Source organism: Pelecanus crispus, chromosome 3, assembly GCF_030463565.1.
Source record: "Pelecanus crispus isolate bPelCri1 chromosome 3, bPelCri1.pri, whole genome shotgun sequence".
NCBI lineage: Eukaryota > Metazoa > Chordata > Aves > Pelecaniformes > Pelecanidae > Pelecanus > Pelecanus crispus.
In genome coordinates this window covers 40,691,884-40,710,834 of record NC_134645.1, presented here as the reverse complement: position 1 = coordinate 40,710,834, position 18,951 = coordinate 40,691,884, and the positions used below count along the sequence as shown (strand labels likewise).

The window sequence follows — 18,951 nt, the reverse complement described above, 5'->3', positions numbered from 1 at the left end:
CTGGCAGTCTGCCTTTTCCTCTGCAGAGCAATATCCAAACGGACAAGATTCCTTCATTTAACTGCCCGTGAGCCTTCCCCTCAATGCCCATCCCTGCTGCTGTCTTACCCTACCCACACTCCCTCACAGCTGGCTGCCTGCCAGATGCAAAATGGTACATTTGACTGTGATGCCAGTGGCTAGGAGATGACCATAAACCTTAAATCCAACTCTTACACTTCTGAAATAAATCCAACCTGCTGTCATGTATTATTAGAATCACCAGAATCAAATTAACCTTTAGTGAGTTGTATGGTACAGCACTGGCTTTAATTACTGCCTGTAATGTGTGGTCTGGTTACATTGTAGGCTTCGGAGTAAAAGTGTTACTATTCATCAGTGTAGACGTAAGAAGAACAAAAACTTAAGTTTATGTGATTTAAGTCTTTCAGTTTCTTCAGCTAAAACAGGAACAGTGGTTGTCATCAAGTGTGTTCTCTGACTGAATACAGTGAATTTCAAAGTGTCTGTAGGTAACTTACATGATGCATAGGGCACTATAAAAATCTAATAATTTTTAGAGTCAACTTTAGTTTTTGATGTCTGGGAACAGTATAGTGTAAGATGATGTTTATCATTTTCATGTTTTCTTTAAAAGTGTTTAGACTGAAGAAATGTCTTTCATTGAAAAGGTATTTGACTTCTGCATTCAGAAGAACAAATAATATTTTTTCAAATAGGTCTTGGTAACTGGGCTTTATGATAAGGATTGTTTGTGCTTGATGGATATATGGCTTATATTAGGGAAACACTAAAACAGTTTATCAAATTAAGCTCCCTGAAATGGAAGTAACTGATAAATCCTTGTAAATAGAAGATGGAAAGGACATGTTTTAGAAGAAAAAAAGAATGTTCTTAAAATTTAGGTAGTTTATTAAACATTTGCAGAAAATATTCGTGTATCAAAAGATGTATTGAAAGATTCTTCAGAGAAGCAGCTTGAAACTTTCTACTGAAGATTCGTACATGCATTGACTGCTTCCCTGGTCTGCAGCTCAAACACACTTGTAACAAAGATGCACCAAGTATTGCATGTTATCTGCAGTAATTTTCAGATTGGAAGAGCAGAAAGAAGGTGGTGGCTTCTTCCTAATATTTCGATGATTCAGAATTCCCACTTTAGATATGTGTTTTAGTATGTAAATTCAAAATGCAGGAAAAAATGAACAAAATTTTAAAGACTGAAAGAGTTGGAGATGAGTATTAAAGGATGAAGCCTCTGAACCTTGAGATATTTAGGAAAAAGAAAATAGGATTTAGTAAGAGGTTCTGTGCTTGGTCACTGGTCAGAGTCAGCCATCATAATAACCCCTGTGCTTTTCAGAACTCTTATGCTCCATCTTGCAGCACAGAAGTGCCGAATAATGACATTCTAAGCAGCCTGTAACGGCTTGCTGTTGCATCAAGACAGAAAATGCTTCATATTGGCAGTGTTCATAGTGTTCTGTGTACCTTTTTCTTTAGTAACAAAATCGTGCTTACATTAAGCATTTTCAAAAGTCTGTAAGTTTTAAATTATTCACTGAAATAAAGAAAGTGATTGTGTGTGTACATATGGTCGAGGAATAGCAAATCTGTGTTTCGCACACATTTCTGCATGCTTGACAATTTTTCCAACCTCATATTACAAAGAGATTAGTCTTACAAAGCCTAAATGTGTTCAGTGGCCTGAAACTTGTGCAACTCCTAATATTTTCATAAAATACAGGAAAGCTACCTTCATCTATATAAGCTAACATCTTTTTCTTTTTACTGCTTGAAGCCAGATTTGAAATTTAAATAATATTTAGGGAGCCTTAGTATGAGTATTAGCATAGGCAACAAAGTAATTTTTTTTGCAAAGGCCAGATAATTTTAAAACTTCCCTTCTGTTACCAGAACTGAGAAACTTCCATGAGAAAGTGATGTGGTAGAAGGAAATTGCACTCCTACTCTGCATTTGAAAAAAAACAAAGCGACCAAAAAAACCAGAAGGTTACTGATCTGTTGGTCAACCCAAGTCTAGTTGCTTTGGCATTCTAGCACTGTTTTGAGGAATATTTACTGCATTAGTCCAAGAAGTTTTAAATAGAAATTTAGGAGTATTAGAATGATGGATTAGTTCTGTAATAGTAGCTAACATCTATTTAATCACACTAAAGATTGGAAGATTGGAGAAAGTAAATCTTTTGTTATATGTAATTTACAGTCTCATGCATGAATTGTTGACTTAAGGGCTTTGACAGATGGGACAAAGGGAAAAAAAAAAAGGCAGAACTGAGCAGTGGGTGCTTAGGCAGGGATTAAGAGGATTGGTTGGGAGAGTAAGAAAATCCCGAGTCCAGTGACTGCATTTGTGAGCCTGGGAGGCTGAAAGTGACTGAGAGGATAGTCATATTGTGTGCGATGTGAAGGATTTTCTTGGGATTGAGGAGAATAATTTAGCAATGACCCTGCTTACCTCCCAATCCGCTCAGCCTCTAAGTTCAAGTAGGTAGGCTGCTCAGTTGTTTGCCACAAGATGATCAGTGAGGCTTATCTTGATTGCTGATATGGTAAATGGCAATGCCCCCCTTCTCTGTGTAGAGATTTTGTAATCTAGAAATGAACATTTGTAAAGTTATCCTTATATATTAAAAATGTGGCTACATGTCATTTAGGAACGGGAACATTTTGTAGTATAAGATCAATGTGATTGCTGGGTATTCTCTCCTGACTAATTTCCAGAGTGTTAGAGAAGCTTTAGCAGTGTTATTAAAGATTCTCTTTGCTATAGATACATGAAGTTTTGTATTACAGGAGATAAAGAATTGATAAGCGAAATACAATTTTGACATGGCTAAGGCAGCAAATGTAGTATGTTCACTTTAAAACCTGTATACATCTAGATGACAGAAATTTGAAAATTAATCAACCAAATGATATGGTGTTAGTTCATAATATGCTTTAGTTTATGTTTAAAATATACAGTGCTGAAAATAAATGTTTCATTTTTATTGCTGAAAGAATAGTTTTACATTTTATAATTATGGTGACTATTGAAAAAAGAAGAAAAAGTATCCAGCTTAGGATACAACAGAACAATGCAGGGCATGCAGTTATTTTAGTCATCTAATATGTCAGCATTCAAGAATCTGAACCGATTGTTTAAAAAAAATCTTGTACTTTGTTTCTTTTGTTGCTCACTTCCAACTTTGTCATCTGTCAGAATGCAAAAAAAAAATTATCCTTCTATAACCATTGACAGGATAACACAAAAGCTGTCTCCAGGTCGATATTTTGCAGCAATATTTTTAACATACGAACAGTAGTTTTTATAATTTCACCTTGGTGCTCAACCATTTATTATCGTATCAGAAGCATGTCAGTAATTCCTTTCTAAATGTCTGCTTCTTTTAGTGCTGAGACCCACATCAAGGGCTTCACACTGAACAGTGCTGCCAGCAGCCTCCTCATCATATCGCAAGTTAGGCGGGATTATTTGAAAGGTATGTCACAATGCTTGACCTTTACGTCACATTAATGCCTCTGCAGATTTTTCTTGTAACGCCCTTCGAATACTTGGATAAAGGAGTCCATTTAGCAAATTACCTGCTTATCAAGAGCCTTTTGTGGTAGCTGAGAGACGTAAATTACTGTACATGCATTTATAATACAGCTTGAATATGAATGTACTTGTCATTTGACCACTTAGTCCAGTTTCCATTCCATTTAACACAAGATGGGTTTTCTTAAGATGAATCACAGCTCTTCAGACATGCAAAATTTGTGCTCCAGAACGAGAGAAAGTACAGGCTTTCAAGTGCGTTAAAATTCACAGCACAAGTCATTTTGCTTTAGAAATTAACATACTTTAGAGCATCTGAAACAATTCCCAGCAGTTGTTTCTTGCATATTGTGTTGGTTGTGTGAGATACCAGATGAGTTAAATTGACTGTTAAATGTGCATGATTGTGCACAAAATGATTATAATATTGATTTAAAAACTTAATCAAATACTTTTTAATAGTTCTCAATACCAACGGTAACAAAATACTCACTTTTTTCTTTTTAACGTAACAATGATGATAGAAAAGAAAATGGTGGCTGAAGAGTATGTAAGGGTACCCAACAAGATGGTGGATAAAGTTTATAGTTGTGTTATTTTAGTTCTAGGCATTGGTTGTTTTGCAGCCTAGAGTTCAGCTCTGCAGCATTACATTTTACTTATTTAGTTGTTCTGTAGAACTTTTGTGAGAGAGGAAAACTCTGCAAGCACATAGTTTTACATGCAGTGCTGTGTCTTTTATCGCTGTGCAAGCGTTAAGTACAGCATTATGTATTTTCATCAGTACCTTTAAGCGTTAAAGAGCTACGTATGAAGAAAATGTGTTATGCTGAATTGAATTTTAATTTCGTACCAGAAGTCATACCAGAAAATCCATTTTTGATTCTGCCATCAGTTAATTTTATTTCGTTCCATTACGCATAGCTGTAGTAGCCCTTACCCATGTAATATCAGCTGCATTTAAAAATACTCTAAGATGAGCATTAAGACGCATGTTCTCACTTGTACCCTTTCCTGCAACTGATAAACTTGTTTTCTTTCAAATTCCTTCCCCATTCAGTCTCCAGTCTGACATCATTGCCAGGTGTCATCGACTGAAGTATTTGTGGTGAATGCAATTTGCTTCTCTTGCTCTTGGCAAGTCTGAAGTTTTTGCAGCTTTCAAGTTCTTCACCTGACTTTACTGTCCGATTTCATTCTAATAAATTTTCTGCCTTTTCTTGTCCAGTGTGCCACGAAGTTTTGCCAGTTCTTCCTAAATATTACATACCAAAAATCTTTCCTTCTTCAGAATATCACTGATGTTTCTGTATTCTGCCAGTGTCTTGTGCTAACTACATGATTTCTTTTTAGCTAGCATACTAAATTCTTGGCCACATCAACCCTCTACCTTGCTGCACTCTAAAAACATTTCTTTTTGCACAATACAAAGTTTCTTAAGAAGTCTGTGGAATTACATTGGTTTGCAAAATTATGTTTTCCTTTATCTTGTGCATTGAACAAGCTTTACTTCAGTAATTTAACTGAATAGTCAGACTTGATCCTTGTTTCTATTTTAATTTGAAAGATACTGCTCTTTTTGTAAGTGAAGCCTTGAAAAATGCAACCTACTAAATATTTCAACCATACTGGTCATTTTCTGAGGCTCATCGATTACCCAAAAATTTTTGGGCACAGTCTTTTTGTAATCTTTTTGGTGGTGAGGTCCATTTGACCTACACCTGTGAAGGCTTCCACTTGTATAAAACTTGCTTGCTTTATCACTTCCTCATACAGTTCACCATCATTCTTTGCTGTGTAATATGGTATAGTTAAAAGTTTTTATGTAGGTCCCTAAGTATACTCATAAGAGCTCTAATATCTTCTAGCAAGAACATGATAAAACCCAGGTTACTTTTAAGAGTCAGAACTTGAGTTTCATGGCATGGAATTTGCCGAGTTTATAGGAAAGCCTTTTAAAAGATAAATGGTCAGTTTTCAGAAGCACATAGCTACCTGCTTCTATGTACTACTGAAAAACCAAGGCATTAAATTATGAATTCAGATTAGTAGTAATGAGTTCTTTTGCATAAGGGGAAAAAAAAAAAAGATACCAGCAAAATTATCTAGTATGCTACTAGAACAGTGCAATGTTTCTTGCAGTGGTGCTGCACACATGCAACTTTCAAATCTTCCTGTGTCCTTGTTCTTCAGAAGGCTGGTCATGCTCCATGCTAAAGGGAGGTCCACACTCACAGTCAGGAGAGAATTTGAACTTAGCATGTGTTTTAAGTTTGCTTTTTAGATTTTGGGAATCTTGCCCCTGATGTATTGCGCTTTTTTTTTTTTTTTTTTTTTTTCCTTTTTTTTCCTTCCCCCTAAAAAGAAAGGGCAAAAAAACAGAAGCAGGGGGGGTGCCAAAAGAAAATTTGCTGTGAAGGAAGCTTAGGCATGCAGGATGGTTTGGTTTCTCCCCCCGCCCCCCCCCCCCCCCCCCCCCCTTGTAAAAGGTAATATTTGGTTTCTGCAGTACCTGCATATTGAATTGGAATGCTAATGCTGTGGAGTTCAAGTGGGTGTATATTATGTTAGAAGTGTTATCCCTTGGTGTTATAATTATTATCTATGATTAATCCTGCCTGTGCTGGTAAGGAGTAAGAGATTTTTACCAGAGGGGCATGTTTTTCTGTGTGTGTTTGCTTACGTATAACATAAATTGACAAGAAATCTGGTTAGAGAAATGATGGTGACTGCATCTGCGGTGGGTTTGGGGAATTTGTGGCAGATGGACAGGAGACTGATTTTGTCTGTTTGTAACATAGGTGATTGCTATAATTTTAGGAGTTTGTGAGGTAACAATCCAGTTTTGAGTTTATTTTTGTTGTTGTATGGAGACTTGTGTCCTGTGCTTTTATTTAAAAATTAAATGTTGGCAAACAAAGTTTTGGTGCACACTTAAAAAGACAAATCTGCACACGAGACTTCAGCAGTTTCAATAATGAATTACATTATTAAACTATATTTATTCTTAAGTATGCAACATTTTTGGGTTTTAGTAACAAAAATTGATTATAGTTTGGAGAAAAAAGAAGCTGAAAAGCTCATGATTTTAAGGTCATATGGGAGGACATTTATGACACAGCTGCTTTCCTTGAGCTGGATACTAAAATAAATTAATTAAATGTTAAAAGTATCTTAATAATTTTTATTGAGCAAATATTAAAGCATTTTAACCTGCATTACTGTTGAAAGTTTTTTATTTGTGTGTGTATATATTCAAGTTAACAATTCACTATAGCAATTGTGGGGCTTAAATTCAGCAAGAGAATTATTTTCTGTACATGTTTTCATAAAGGTAGGGTTAATGATACCAGCAGCATGGTTGCCTTCCAAACTAAGAGCGGACTTCCTTTTCCCTTATTTCTTTACCATCATTAGATGCCATGGCTGTTTTAAAAGGATTGCTTGACAGTGGCTTGTTGCCTGCTAGACCAGCAGTTATTGCGCTCACTCAGACTCTGGCAGAAAAAGGAGATTTGAAGAAACTGCAAGCACTTAAAAACATGCTGGAAGGCGTCACAAAATCAATTGGAGTGTCTGCCTCACTAATTGCTAATGCTATTGCATTGGCTCTTACTAAGAAGTAAGTATTTCTAGGAGTGGTATATGTAATTCTTCTATGCAGAGTGGTGGGAAATCACTTGCATTATCCATTTTATTCCCTTTCTGTTCTCAGAGTCTTCTAGATGTTAAAATTCTGGTCAAGGTGAGCAGTGTGCTGTGCAATTCTGTTCCGATGTTGTTTCCCAAACACATTTGGGGTTGAACATCATTTAATGAAATGCAGGGATAGCTATGAAGCATTTGGGAGAGCATAAAGTCTTCTCTGGTAGTGTAATTTAGCTTTGATACCTTTGTTCTAAAGTATTACACCCTATGTAAAGTGTTCTTTTTGGTGTTAGATCACAAGCCCTATGAAACCTGAATGTAAAATTGAATTACTTCATCAATATATATATAAAAGATCTTGGAACTTAACACCCACAGCTTATGCATATAATACTTGTTTGAAAACAAAAATCTGCTACCTGTTACAGTAGTTAAAATGACAACATAGTATTGTCTTTACCCTCAAAATGTGAAAGCCAGACATATATCTGTGGAGTGGTTTGTTCTGGGGTTTTTTTGTGTTTTGGGTTTTTTGGTGGTTTTTTTTTTTTTGTCAGAATTATAAAAAATTGGCTGCTGTGCTGTTTTAGGCCACAGTTTTGATCATGGTAATTATCCCCACAGTTTGAGTATCCTTTGATTCAACTGTTTAATTCAGTATTACATTCTGCCTAGCATTTTTGTTGATACATTGCTACTGTGCTAGTTTATCCTTTGTATAAAACTGCATGGGGGAAGCACTTCTGAGAGAAAGGGCATACTATGAACTTCTCAGATATGCTTTGCAGGAACCAGTCTTCAGGAATCCTACATACTCTGTTATTTTATTTCAAACCAGTTTCATCAGGTAGAGCTTCTGTGTCTAACTTAGCAGGAAAGCTGTAGAACTGTGTAGTACATAACAGATACCTGATTGCCTCAGGCATGCCAGACCAGAGAGAATAGTCACTGAAGTGTTTGGAACAGCAAGAAGACTTGAACTGAAGGAGAACCATGCAGGCCAGTTGCAGTAGTGACCTCACTATATTTTCAGCCACTGAAAAACAATCTCTATAAAGGACTGATCCCATAAACACTTAGATCTGAGTGGTCCTTGGCGCACAGCTCTAGTGCATTGACTTTTGCCCAAACTAAATACTCCAAATAGGAATGTTCAGGATTTGTCTCGTAAGCTGCATATTGTCCTATATTTCCATGTCATAAAAGTGTTGCAAAGTCATGCCATGTTCTTACGATGTAGATTGGTGACAAGAATAAATAAATAAATAAATTGCTGTATGCAGGCACAGGTTATTTAAGCAGCATCAGCTGCATTTTACTAGCATTTGCTATACTTAGGCCATAAGATTAAAAGTGTTTAGACAAAGGTACTGACCAAATGACACTTAATGTTATCTTTTGCATCCAAAAAGGCAGGCATAGGAAAACTCGGGTAAATAATTAATTGAATAGCATTAAAAAAAAAAGTACTTGAGTTGCGTGTATTAATTATTCAGATACCTTCTGTTAATGTTTTGGTTTTGCCTTCTGGATTTGCAGAACACACTTTCCTAAAGCAGCTAGTTGAACTGTTCTTTCTTAATGAAGAAAAAAGTCTGTCAAAATTACTTAGGCTTCGTACAGTTCAAAGGTCATTAAAAATATTTTACTTACGGGTTAATTTATTCATTCAGTCATAAATGGTTTCACTTTTACAATATCTGGATGAAGTCATAGGTACTTAACCATTCCTGGGAAACAGAACCTTAATGTAAAAACCAAAAGCTTCAATGTAATTGCTTCTCTAGGTTTAGAAATCTTGATTTAAGAAACTAAGCCAGTTCAATCTGTTTTCCTAGCAATGACCTTGATGCTGCTGTGGAGTACCTTGAGCCTCTGCTTATCTCTGGTGCACAGAATCCTGATGGAGCTGTCAGAAATATTTCCTATTTGTTAAGAAAAGTGTCTGAGGAAGGATTAGAACCAGCTTTGGAAAAATGTAAGTTAACTGCAATGATATTTAAATATTCTGACTAGACAGAGGTGTTATGGAAGAGCTGTTACATGTAAAACCTGCTCAGTCAGCATAAATCATGCCTGAAGTTTACAAAAGCGGCTTTTCAATCAAAGATTTTCCTTATGTACCCATCATTTTGCAGTTGGTGTGATGGCAGAACGACTGGCCAGTCAGTTTGGAATTTACAGACCTGTCACAGATCTTTTCCTTCAATATGTCAGTGCAGACAGAGTGGATGATGCCAGATCGCTGATACAGGTAATGACATAACAAGAGAGGTACAGAAATGCTTAGAGCTTTCCAGCTCTAAGGTTAACTGAGAAATTGTCGAAAAGAGGTGTAGGCTGGTACTAGTATGCTTTTGAATTACAGTGTGAGTAGCAGTAGCACAGTGTAGACTATTCCAAACCAGGAGCTAGTACTAATAGGAGTAGTGGGTGCCAGAGCTGGAAGGTTTTTTGTCTTCTAACAACCTGAAGGAAATAAAGGAAGATTTGTATATTGCTTGAAATTCCATCCAAAGCAAATATGCTTTTGTAAGTTTTCTGCTAGACAGCAGTTGCTTCTCGCAAACCATTTTCTTGCAACTTCTCACATAATTTTTTAAGTGCTGTAAACATAATAATATCTTACAGGTGTACAATTTGTAAACCAGAAGCAGGCAACGTTTGGTTTTCATGGACCTTATTTCACTTGGTTGCTGTATTCAAGTTTATTAAGAGCTGAATTTGAGTGAATTTTCAGTTCTCTTGAGTGTCACAGATTCATTAGAAGACAAATGCTGGTCTCTGGGCCACAGTGTCAGTTGTTAGTGATCTTCAGGGAATCAGACAGCTGCATTCGTGCCATTTGTACAGAGCTAAAGACAAAGCCGAGCCAGAGGTGGGATGAACCCTGGGTGATGGGAGCTGCCGCTGGCAGTGTGCACGGTCCTCCTCAGGGAGGCCCATCCCAGCAGGTGGCAGTCCAGCAGTCACGCCGATTCTGCAGCTTGTTCTGTGTGCATAGGCTCCTGCCTCAAACTGAGGCCTTTTACCATCTCCTGGTAGTGCATACTACTCATTTACCAGTTCCAAAGTGGTTTAAGCTGTTAAAGAAAAAGCTTTGCTTCATCCATCAGATGTTTTACGATATTCCAATACCATTTTTTGAGAAGAATGCATACCAACAAATGTGTTCAGTTACTTCTGCTACAGTGTAAGGTGTATTAGTTGTATATTCCCTGCTCTGGAATATTACTTTGTTTATTGCTTAGCCTAAAGGGTCATCTGAGTACTAAATTAAAAGGAGACTACAATTTTGATATAAAACCCTCTTGCTATATAGCATGAAACATCAAAATGCAAAAAAATCTCAAGTTATCTTACTCTTCCTGATTTTTTGATTGCTCTTTGATTGAAATGAATGAAATTGAATGAGTGAATGAAAATTGGTTACAATTTCTTGCTTTTGTGAAGATAGGGTTTTGCATTTTTAAGTAAAATCTGCATGTTCTTAGAATTTTTCAAAAAATGGAATAAATTCCATTCAGATATCCTAAAACGTCTTATTACAACAGCATCCAACTGTTGGAATTAAATTCGTGGCTCTATAGCATACTTGAAATAACATTGTATATGCTATATCTTGGGGAGAATTTTAAAATACTTCATGTTAAGTGGATATTCACAGATAAGCTTGAGTTGAAATTTCTGTGTATATGAGAAAATTTGTTTTTGTGTGGTGCTGGAAAGACTTTCAGTTGTGTTGAACATTCTTGACTGCTATTGTGGATCGAGTATTCTATTAATAGGTAACTAGGAGATAGTAATAATCACTGTCCATTGCCTGTTATTTTCTTGAAAAGTAAACCACAATCTAAAGGAATTATTTTGCTTGTAATAATCTGAAATATCGGTTTACACATGGAGAATCCTTGCTTTCAAAAATGCATCCAAGAGTGTATTTAAAAGTTCAAGAAACAGCAACAGTGTCTTTTTTTTACTGTCTGGAGGGAGAATGCTTTTACTGATGAAAGTCAAAAGTGGTTTGATATTTCAGCGTGAAAGGGGGCTGTGAAAAACATTTCTCCAACTAGACTGTCTCTTTCTGCTCCTCTCAGAGCATCCTTATTTCTTATACTGACAGTAGGTGACAATGGCTAGAATCAGTAAATAAAACGTTGCAAGTTTCTCCCATGAATATTTCACCTCTGTTTATCACCGTAAAGCGATATTTTTTTTTTTTTTTTTTTTTTTGGTCAGAACACTATGGGTACGTTTTAGCCTCAGTTTGCCTGATGCAATGAGGCTTCACACCCTTTCACCTGAACCTTAAAGAACTTGTCAAACCATATTACATACACATACAGCACATTCATAATGGCATAAACCAAAATTTGTTTGCATGTGTCTAGAATACTAATTGAATGTAGTAAATTCATGGTATGTGTGTTTTTATATGTACAATATTCTCTTCTTCCTGTGCATTTCGGTACTGATAAAAATATCTTGCAGCTGGTAAACAGCACTGTGCATTGTAAGAATTTTAAGACTGGCACCTTTGAGGAACATACCCTAAAATATTGTCTTGTATATTTTATTTTGCCCTTGTTTCTGAAGTAAAATAGATTTTTGATTTATCTGGTCTGTCTCAAACTTTTTTAAGTTCAACTTCTCTCTCTCTCAAACACTGTCTATTGCAGTGAAAGCCTTTTATAAAATAGAGAGATTGAAATCAGTCCTTTGTATGCATAAGTGTAGGTAATTATACTTTAAAGAGAACTTGCTTTGTACATTTTAATTTTTATAAAGAAACGAGCAGTTATCTCCCTGACACCTTATTAAATGTATAATTAACCTTATGATCCCTAGCTCACTTGTGAATGCTTGGCAGTATAATTGGAGAGGAATAGTGTTTTTCTTTTTCATTCTTTTGCAGTCCTAAACCTCGTTTTTGTGGTGTGTTGAAGTATTAGTTTAATTCTTTCCCCTTTTGTTTTAAACAAACTTTATACCTATCATTTTAAAAACAATGTTTACCAAAATGGTGCATGAAATGAACTTGTTTCCTATGTTCTGTGGTGGGGTGTTTTTTTGGTTGTTTTTTGGTTTTGTGTTGGGTTTTTTTTTTCCAAACTAATGGTCAATTATTTACCTTGTAAAATAGGTAATATACTAGTCTATTATTTTAAACATCTGTAATTGGAAATTTCCACTCACCTTAGTCATTTTGTTTATCACTAATATACTCATGACTGCTACATTAATTATTTCTTTTTCTTTAGAGGTGTGGTGCGTTAGTTAATGAGAAGAGAACTTTAGTGAGTTTTATGGCTAGATCAGCATCGAAACCTGGACAGGTATAATATTTTTTTCATGTAATCATTGTATATGTGGCAAAATACTATTTCATCAACCTTTGAAGTGTTTTGGATCTTGAACTTCACAGTTGACAGCTTTCAGGTTTCTCAGGGAGGGGAGAGGTTAATTTGAAGAGCTGGTTACATTTAAAGGAACAGTTTACTTTATGGAGCTTGATGGAAAAGAGGGTGTAGTTAATATTTTTCTATTGTTTTAGTAATTTCCTGCATTTTTTTATGTTATACTTTATATCCTACAAACATTGTGCTTTAAATGTTTTACTGCACTGTCCGGTTCAGAATTGCAATGTGGAAGTACTTACTTTGTTGGCTACATTGTATGAATACAAATCCAAGTTAAAACCTCAGCCTCTCCTCTAATGATAAAATGCCTCTATGTTTGCATCACACATTTCATATTACTTGTTATGGTGGTTTAGGCATGTATCTAGTTGAGCATCTGTTTAGATTCCTGGCTTTGTGCTCATTCCCTATAATTCCAAATGCTCTCATTTATGTGCCTGCTCTACTCCTGTCCCTCCCTCCTCATATGCTGCCCTCAAAGTAACAAAAAAACCAAACAACAAAAACACCACACAAAAAAACCCCAAAACACCCCCCCCCCCCCCCAAACCCAACACTGAACAACAACAAAAAAAAACCCAAAGCACACACCCCCATGCAAAACTACATTGATTTCTCTTGTAGAGGAGCAGCATCAGGAGGCAATTAATACACAAACTACAATAAATACTTTTCAAATGAGGGAAAATGCACATTTATGTTTTGTGGAAATTGCTATTAAATACTCATAGATTAAAAGTTCTTCTGTTGAAGTGATGGTGATAAATATGGTGATGATAAACACCATCTTTTGGTATCTGTAGAAGAAATTAAAAAACTTGAAATTTGCTAGCTTAGCTGAAATTTTAATAACACATAGAAGTTAGTATGTGATAAAGATGTTATTAATTTCTACAAACTTTTTTTAATTCCAGACATGAGAATTTTTGAAACTGGAATCAGAGGTTGAGGGAGGATCTAAATTTAAGCACATTAGTTAGTGATCTGACTTCTTTTAAGCACTGATCATAGCTACCATTGACCTCTAGGTCAGTGAAGGCTGCTGAGTGGTTTGCATTTTTTTTTTAAATTGGTTGAAATCTGACATACTCTCATTAATACATGAATTGCTTCCTTCAAAAAAGATTTGAGAAACTAATATTTAAGCTTCTGAAGTATGGGGTTTAGTCCTCTATTTTGTTTGGTTTATTTTGTGCCTGATTTCTTTGACTATTTTTATCTGCATGTGAAATTTTGGGAAGGAAGTTATTATGTCTACTTCCAGTTGCACAGTCTATTCCTTGTTATCAGTACAGTTCATATCACTTAAAAGACCTGAAATAATTATTCTAACTTTGGCAATTTTATTTTGTTCTTTAAGATTTGAAGTTAATGCTCTTTTTGTCTGTGCATTAAATTTCATAGGCAAAGAAGATCGAGGCACTTCTAGAACTGATTCCTGATCTAGATCCGGAAACTGCATACCGTTACCTCATGAGATGTTACGGTAATTTACTCTCCTTGGAACAGTTTTTTAGTAAGAACTCTTGAGACATTCAAAAAGGTCACAGAAACCCTTAGAAAGGGGAGTAGGATCCACACTGCGTAACTTGCTTTACAGTTTGAGCCACAAAGAGGTGGGGGCTTTGTCTGGGGTTTTTGTTGTTGAAGTCTGTTGGGTCTGTGTACTATCCTAGCTATTAGGTTGGAAAAGCAACCAACTGACCCAAGCCTTGAATCCTTTAGAAAAGGAGCTGTATTAGATTAAAGGATACTGCTACAGTAGAGGCTCATTAGGGGCTTTGTGGAATAAAATAGAATCCATCCTAACCCGTGGGGAGAAATACTGTAGAAATGAATGGCTTTTAAAATTAATCTAGCTTTTTTCCCCCAAAACATGTAATAAGTACATTAGTTCCTTTTATGAGGGTGTTTCAAAACTGTAAGTGATTAGTTCTATCAGTAATGTGCAAGGACCTTATTGTTACTAGTGTAGATTCTTTATACCTGTTTTAATTTAGCCAAAGTTAATATTCCAGCCTTTATTTGGATTTACCTAAATAGTTGATTTAAAGTGCTAATCAATTGTCTTTATAGTTGAAGTCAGAGAGGAACAGCTCTAAAAAATCAAGTTGCTTAAATATGTTTATTTGCAACACTCACTCTTGAAAAAACAGGACACATAGCCCCTATGGCAACACTGAGTTGGAAGCTTGCATCTCTGTGCTGTAGTGTCCTTTGCTTTGTGTACTCTGATATGGTCTTCCAGTCTTATTAGAAGGAGTAAATACTCTTCATGCATGTATTACAAGCAAAAATGTATAATGACAGAAGCCCTTGTGCTCCAATCTGTCACAGAGGAGATAAATAGGAGTAATTAAGTAAAACACTTCAAACCCAAATCCAAGGTATGGTGTTAAAGGAATACAAACTTCACTGTATTTGAATTAACTTGTAGAAGTTCTCATGATGTAGTATCTAACTTAGAAAATTCACTTGCTTAGTAACGTTCAAAACAACAATCACTACCAAAATCGTTTAGCCTCATAGTTTCATTCACAGGAGGGTAAGTTTTCTAACATGTTTTTATAAAACAAAAAAACCCACCCTTTTGTCACCAGCACTCTACTTGCTGCTTTACACTATCATTAGCCCTTTACTGCTTTCACCTCAGTGAAAACTCTGTAAGTGAACTAACTAATTTTTTCAATATCCTTTCCAACTACATCATAGTACAATTATTTCATAAAGAAAGTATGGAGAATCAATCATGTGCTCTATTATACCTAAAACAGTGGTTAGAATGCGTTCAACATGTGAAACCACATGGTATGTGAAGAGATGGTTGCTTTAGTTTCTTCAGGCAGAGACGTAGGTGGCTCCATAGCAAGTGCTAGAGGAGACCTTCAGTACCAGCATGAAGAGTTTTAAAAGCTGTTCCCAGGTTATTCTGTACAAGCATCTCACCTATATGAGATACTGATTCCACTCCTGTATCAGGTAGAAGTGTGCACATCAGTTACTTGACCCATTTTACCAGGGCTGGGCTGGATGCATCATACTAGGGTATCTTTGCATTTTCTATTGCATCTTTCTGTTTTAAGGAAGTAAGGTCTTGTCCTATTCTTAGGATATTCGGGGGCATTTACTATATTCTATCCCCACCACGTATAATATGTGCAGACCTGTACACATGAACAGCAATTTAGCTACCTCTTCGCCTCATCCCTTCTCTTCTATTTTTGATACTTTCTGCAGTGGTGAGTATGTTAGTTTCATTTGGCTGTTAAAATGATCATCAGTAAAATATTTAACACAGCCGAAATCTAGAAGGCTGTGCTTAGGTTGTGTTCTAGCCAAGAGGGCTAGAAATAAGATCTTTTATTTAAAAGATTTCTTTTTTTTTTTTCCCCACTTTACAGGTAATAAGCTTTAAAACAAGTTTTCTTATTTTGGGCCAAGTCCAACCTTGTAGTATCCTCATTCTCTAGAGAACAAATGATTCTCCTGTCAGGACCACTGTTATTTTTAATTAGTTAGAAAGAGGAATGAAAAATAACAGAATTACTACAATTGGTTACTGTTGCTAGTTATCAAAATAAATGGACAAATAAAATGATAATTGTTTATGTGTTTTAACAAAGATACAGTAGAATGTAAAAAAAAATCTGATCGTATATCAGACTTCCATAATGTCTGGATGTCCATGACTGAACAAGTAAACGGACGTTTATTCCTTTCCTTGTCCTGAGGTATGATCCACTGCCAGGACTAGATTTCCTTCATCTGGTGAGATGCATAATTCTTTGCTGTATACCTTCTAGAAAGAGGAAATAGAAATATGTGAACTTACATTTGTGTGGTCCATTAAACACAATCAAACTATTAGCTCTTTTTTTGTTGTTGTTTTCCATACAGTAAATACATTTATTTTAAAGAAATAGAAGCTTAACAATTTCTATTAGGCTTTCATTAAACCATCGCTTCATGCAGTTTCTGCAGTAGCCTCCCACGTTTAAAAAGGAGCTCAGCCACTTGCCAGATATGAGTGGGAAGCTTTTCTCATGAGAAAGGGACACAAGCTATCCATTTCTGCATAATTAAAGCTTTCTTTTTTTCTTTAAGAACCTTTGTTTTTATAGCCCTTATGGTTGTGAAGATGCTGTTTCCAAATGTGAACAAGTAAGAACCTGAGACAGCTCCTATACTGCAGGTGTTTGCTTTTTTCCCAAGCAACAAAATTAATTTAGCTGGACATGATGCCTTTCTTCTTCACAAGGTACTAAGAACTGTTGTACTGCTTCTAGGACCCTGAGGACAACAGTGAAACTGTCAGGTGTCACCTTAATTTCATCCTGATGCTTCTCCAGCAAATGTCTGAGCAGCAGGAAAGTCTATTGTTAAGCATGAGTCAATGAAGAAAGAGGAGTTTCTTCCCTCTCCCGCTTTAGAGGAAGGAGAAATATACTCCATTCTTCTACAGCTAGAAGTGAACAGTGCTTTAAATAAATTAAGAATAGATTAGTTAGAACTTGTTGTAGGGGATGGTGCCTTCTATGGAATATCCAGCAAAATGTTATTGCTTAGTTAAGGTTTGTAGTAGTGTTAGTGGGTCAGCAAAAATTTTCTCCTGCTCAATAGGTTTAAATGGGTTTTTCTTTGTGTTCTAAAATGAGCACCTGGCCTTTGTTTTCTTTGTTCCTTTAGGTTATAGTTTTGATGTAGCCAAGCACCTGTAATTTTATTTTTGTGGTTTTGTTTTGGCAAGTAGTAGGAATGTGTGACATCATGAAAACAGGTGAAAAGAGGAACACTTAACCACTGGGGGGTTTTTTTGTTTTGCGGGTTTTTTTCCTCAGAATTGGATGGGGATGTTGCTTCTGTGAAGGCTGTGTATGAGACAACAAAAGCGAAGAATATACAGCTGCACGAGCTATCTCTGAAATCTTTAGCAGCTTTTCTGAAGAAAGTAGGAGAGCCTGTCCCTTTCACAGAACCCCCTGTGAGTATTTCCTAATTAAGAAATAGATCTGCAGAATTCTGTATGTTCAATATTAATAAAACAAACTGCATGAATAATTACATAGGGATTAGATCTCTGCAGAGACTCCTCAAAGGAGGTAATGTGTGAAGTACTGAATGTTGTAGGAGCTGTAGTAATCTTGCATTGGATTTGGCTTGAAGAAATAAAACCTCTTGGGGCTTATGATACTTAAACTACCCGATCCTTACCAGGCACTCATCTACAGGTGTACCTTTGTCAAATGTCCTTGGGGCATTTATCTAAGCAATTGAAGTCTAAAAGTCTTATAGAATGTGTATTTCATTAACTATTAATGGGTTTTAGTTTTCATTAATTACTTGGTTTGTATCTAGTACAAGTTGCTACTTTAGTAGGATGGATTTTAGAACTGTAGGAATTATTTTTTTATTGCAGCTTTGCTTCTAGCTGCCTTGCCAACAGATACATGCAACTGTGCAAATATATCTTATTTGGGGGTGACAAGTGGCATGACGCTAAATCTGTCAAGACTGTAAATACTTCTTTCACATCATCCTTTGACTAATAGTCTACTAGTACCATTTTAGCAAAGTAGACTTTTTATTGCCATTTTCTAACCACTTTTTACATTTTAAAATAAGTGTTTTCCTATAGTTCTGTAAAGACCTGATTATATGCTGTTTTCTCCATATTCCTTCATGGTAAATGTGGTTTTCTTTTCTCATTTTGCAAAGAGTTTGAGAAAATTTTGGCATAAAATGTTTGGTTTAGCCTTTTAACAGCTGTGGAGTTTTTTCTGCAAATAATTTATAATCTGAATTTTTATGTGGACTGTCTAAATTTAAAACCTAGAATGTCTGTTTCTTACATGCAGCTAGTGAAAATAAGAGTGGGTTTGGTTTTTTTTTTTCCAAAGTCACTGAAATGATTCATTTTCTGATTTCCCTGTTCAGTCTTTCTCTAATGCAGCTTGGTCCTCATAATTTTTTTGACACAATTGCAGGTTGCAGTTAAAAAGTATTTTCATTTTTAAAATGAAATTGATTCTGTTATTGCATTTTGTAATAGAAGCTTCATTATGCATTTTTGGCAAGGTTTTCCTTTTCCTTTTATTCTCTCTCTCTGGTATTTCTCTTAATTATACAGACTTCAATACAGATCTAGTTTTGCATGACAGAGAATAATAGATTTTGCTTTTGTCAGGACATTAGACTTTGTTCAGAATTAGTAACTTTTCAGTTGAAACAATGTTGAACTTCTTTATTCCACTCTATTTATAGGAGACATTCAAGTTCTATGTGGAAAAATGGAGGAAAAGAAGATTGGAAGCATCATGA

The 18,951-nt window shown here is 35.7% G+C and overlaps 1 protein-coding gene across 1 annotated transcript in view; it reads left to right on the top strand.

Annotated features, from left to right (window-relative positions):
- The window catches only part of LRPPRC (leucine rich pentatricopeptide repeat containing), a gene marked incomplete at its 5' end in the record, with an annotated part of 95,396 nt that extends 76,445 nt beyond the window's left edge, over positions 1 to 18,951 (top strand). The window contains 8 exon segments of the mRNA XM_075707684.1: positions 3,418 to 3,506; positions 6,983 to 7,187; positions 9,052 to 9,191; positions 9,352 to 9,467; positions 12,475 to 12,549; positions 14,038 to 14,119; positions 17,472 to 17,614; positions 18,895 to 18,951. Coding sequence (XP_075563799.1) covers positions 3,418 to 3,506; positions 6,983 to 7,187; positions 9,052 to 9,191; positions 9,352 to 9,467; positions 12,475 to 12,549; positions 14,038 to 14,119; positions 17,472 to 17,614; positions 18,895 to 18,951 — 907 coding nt within the window.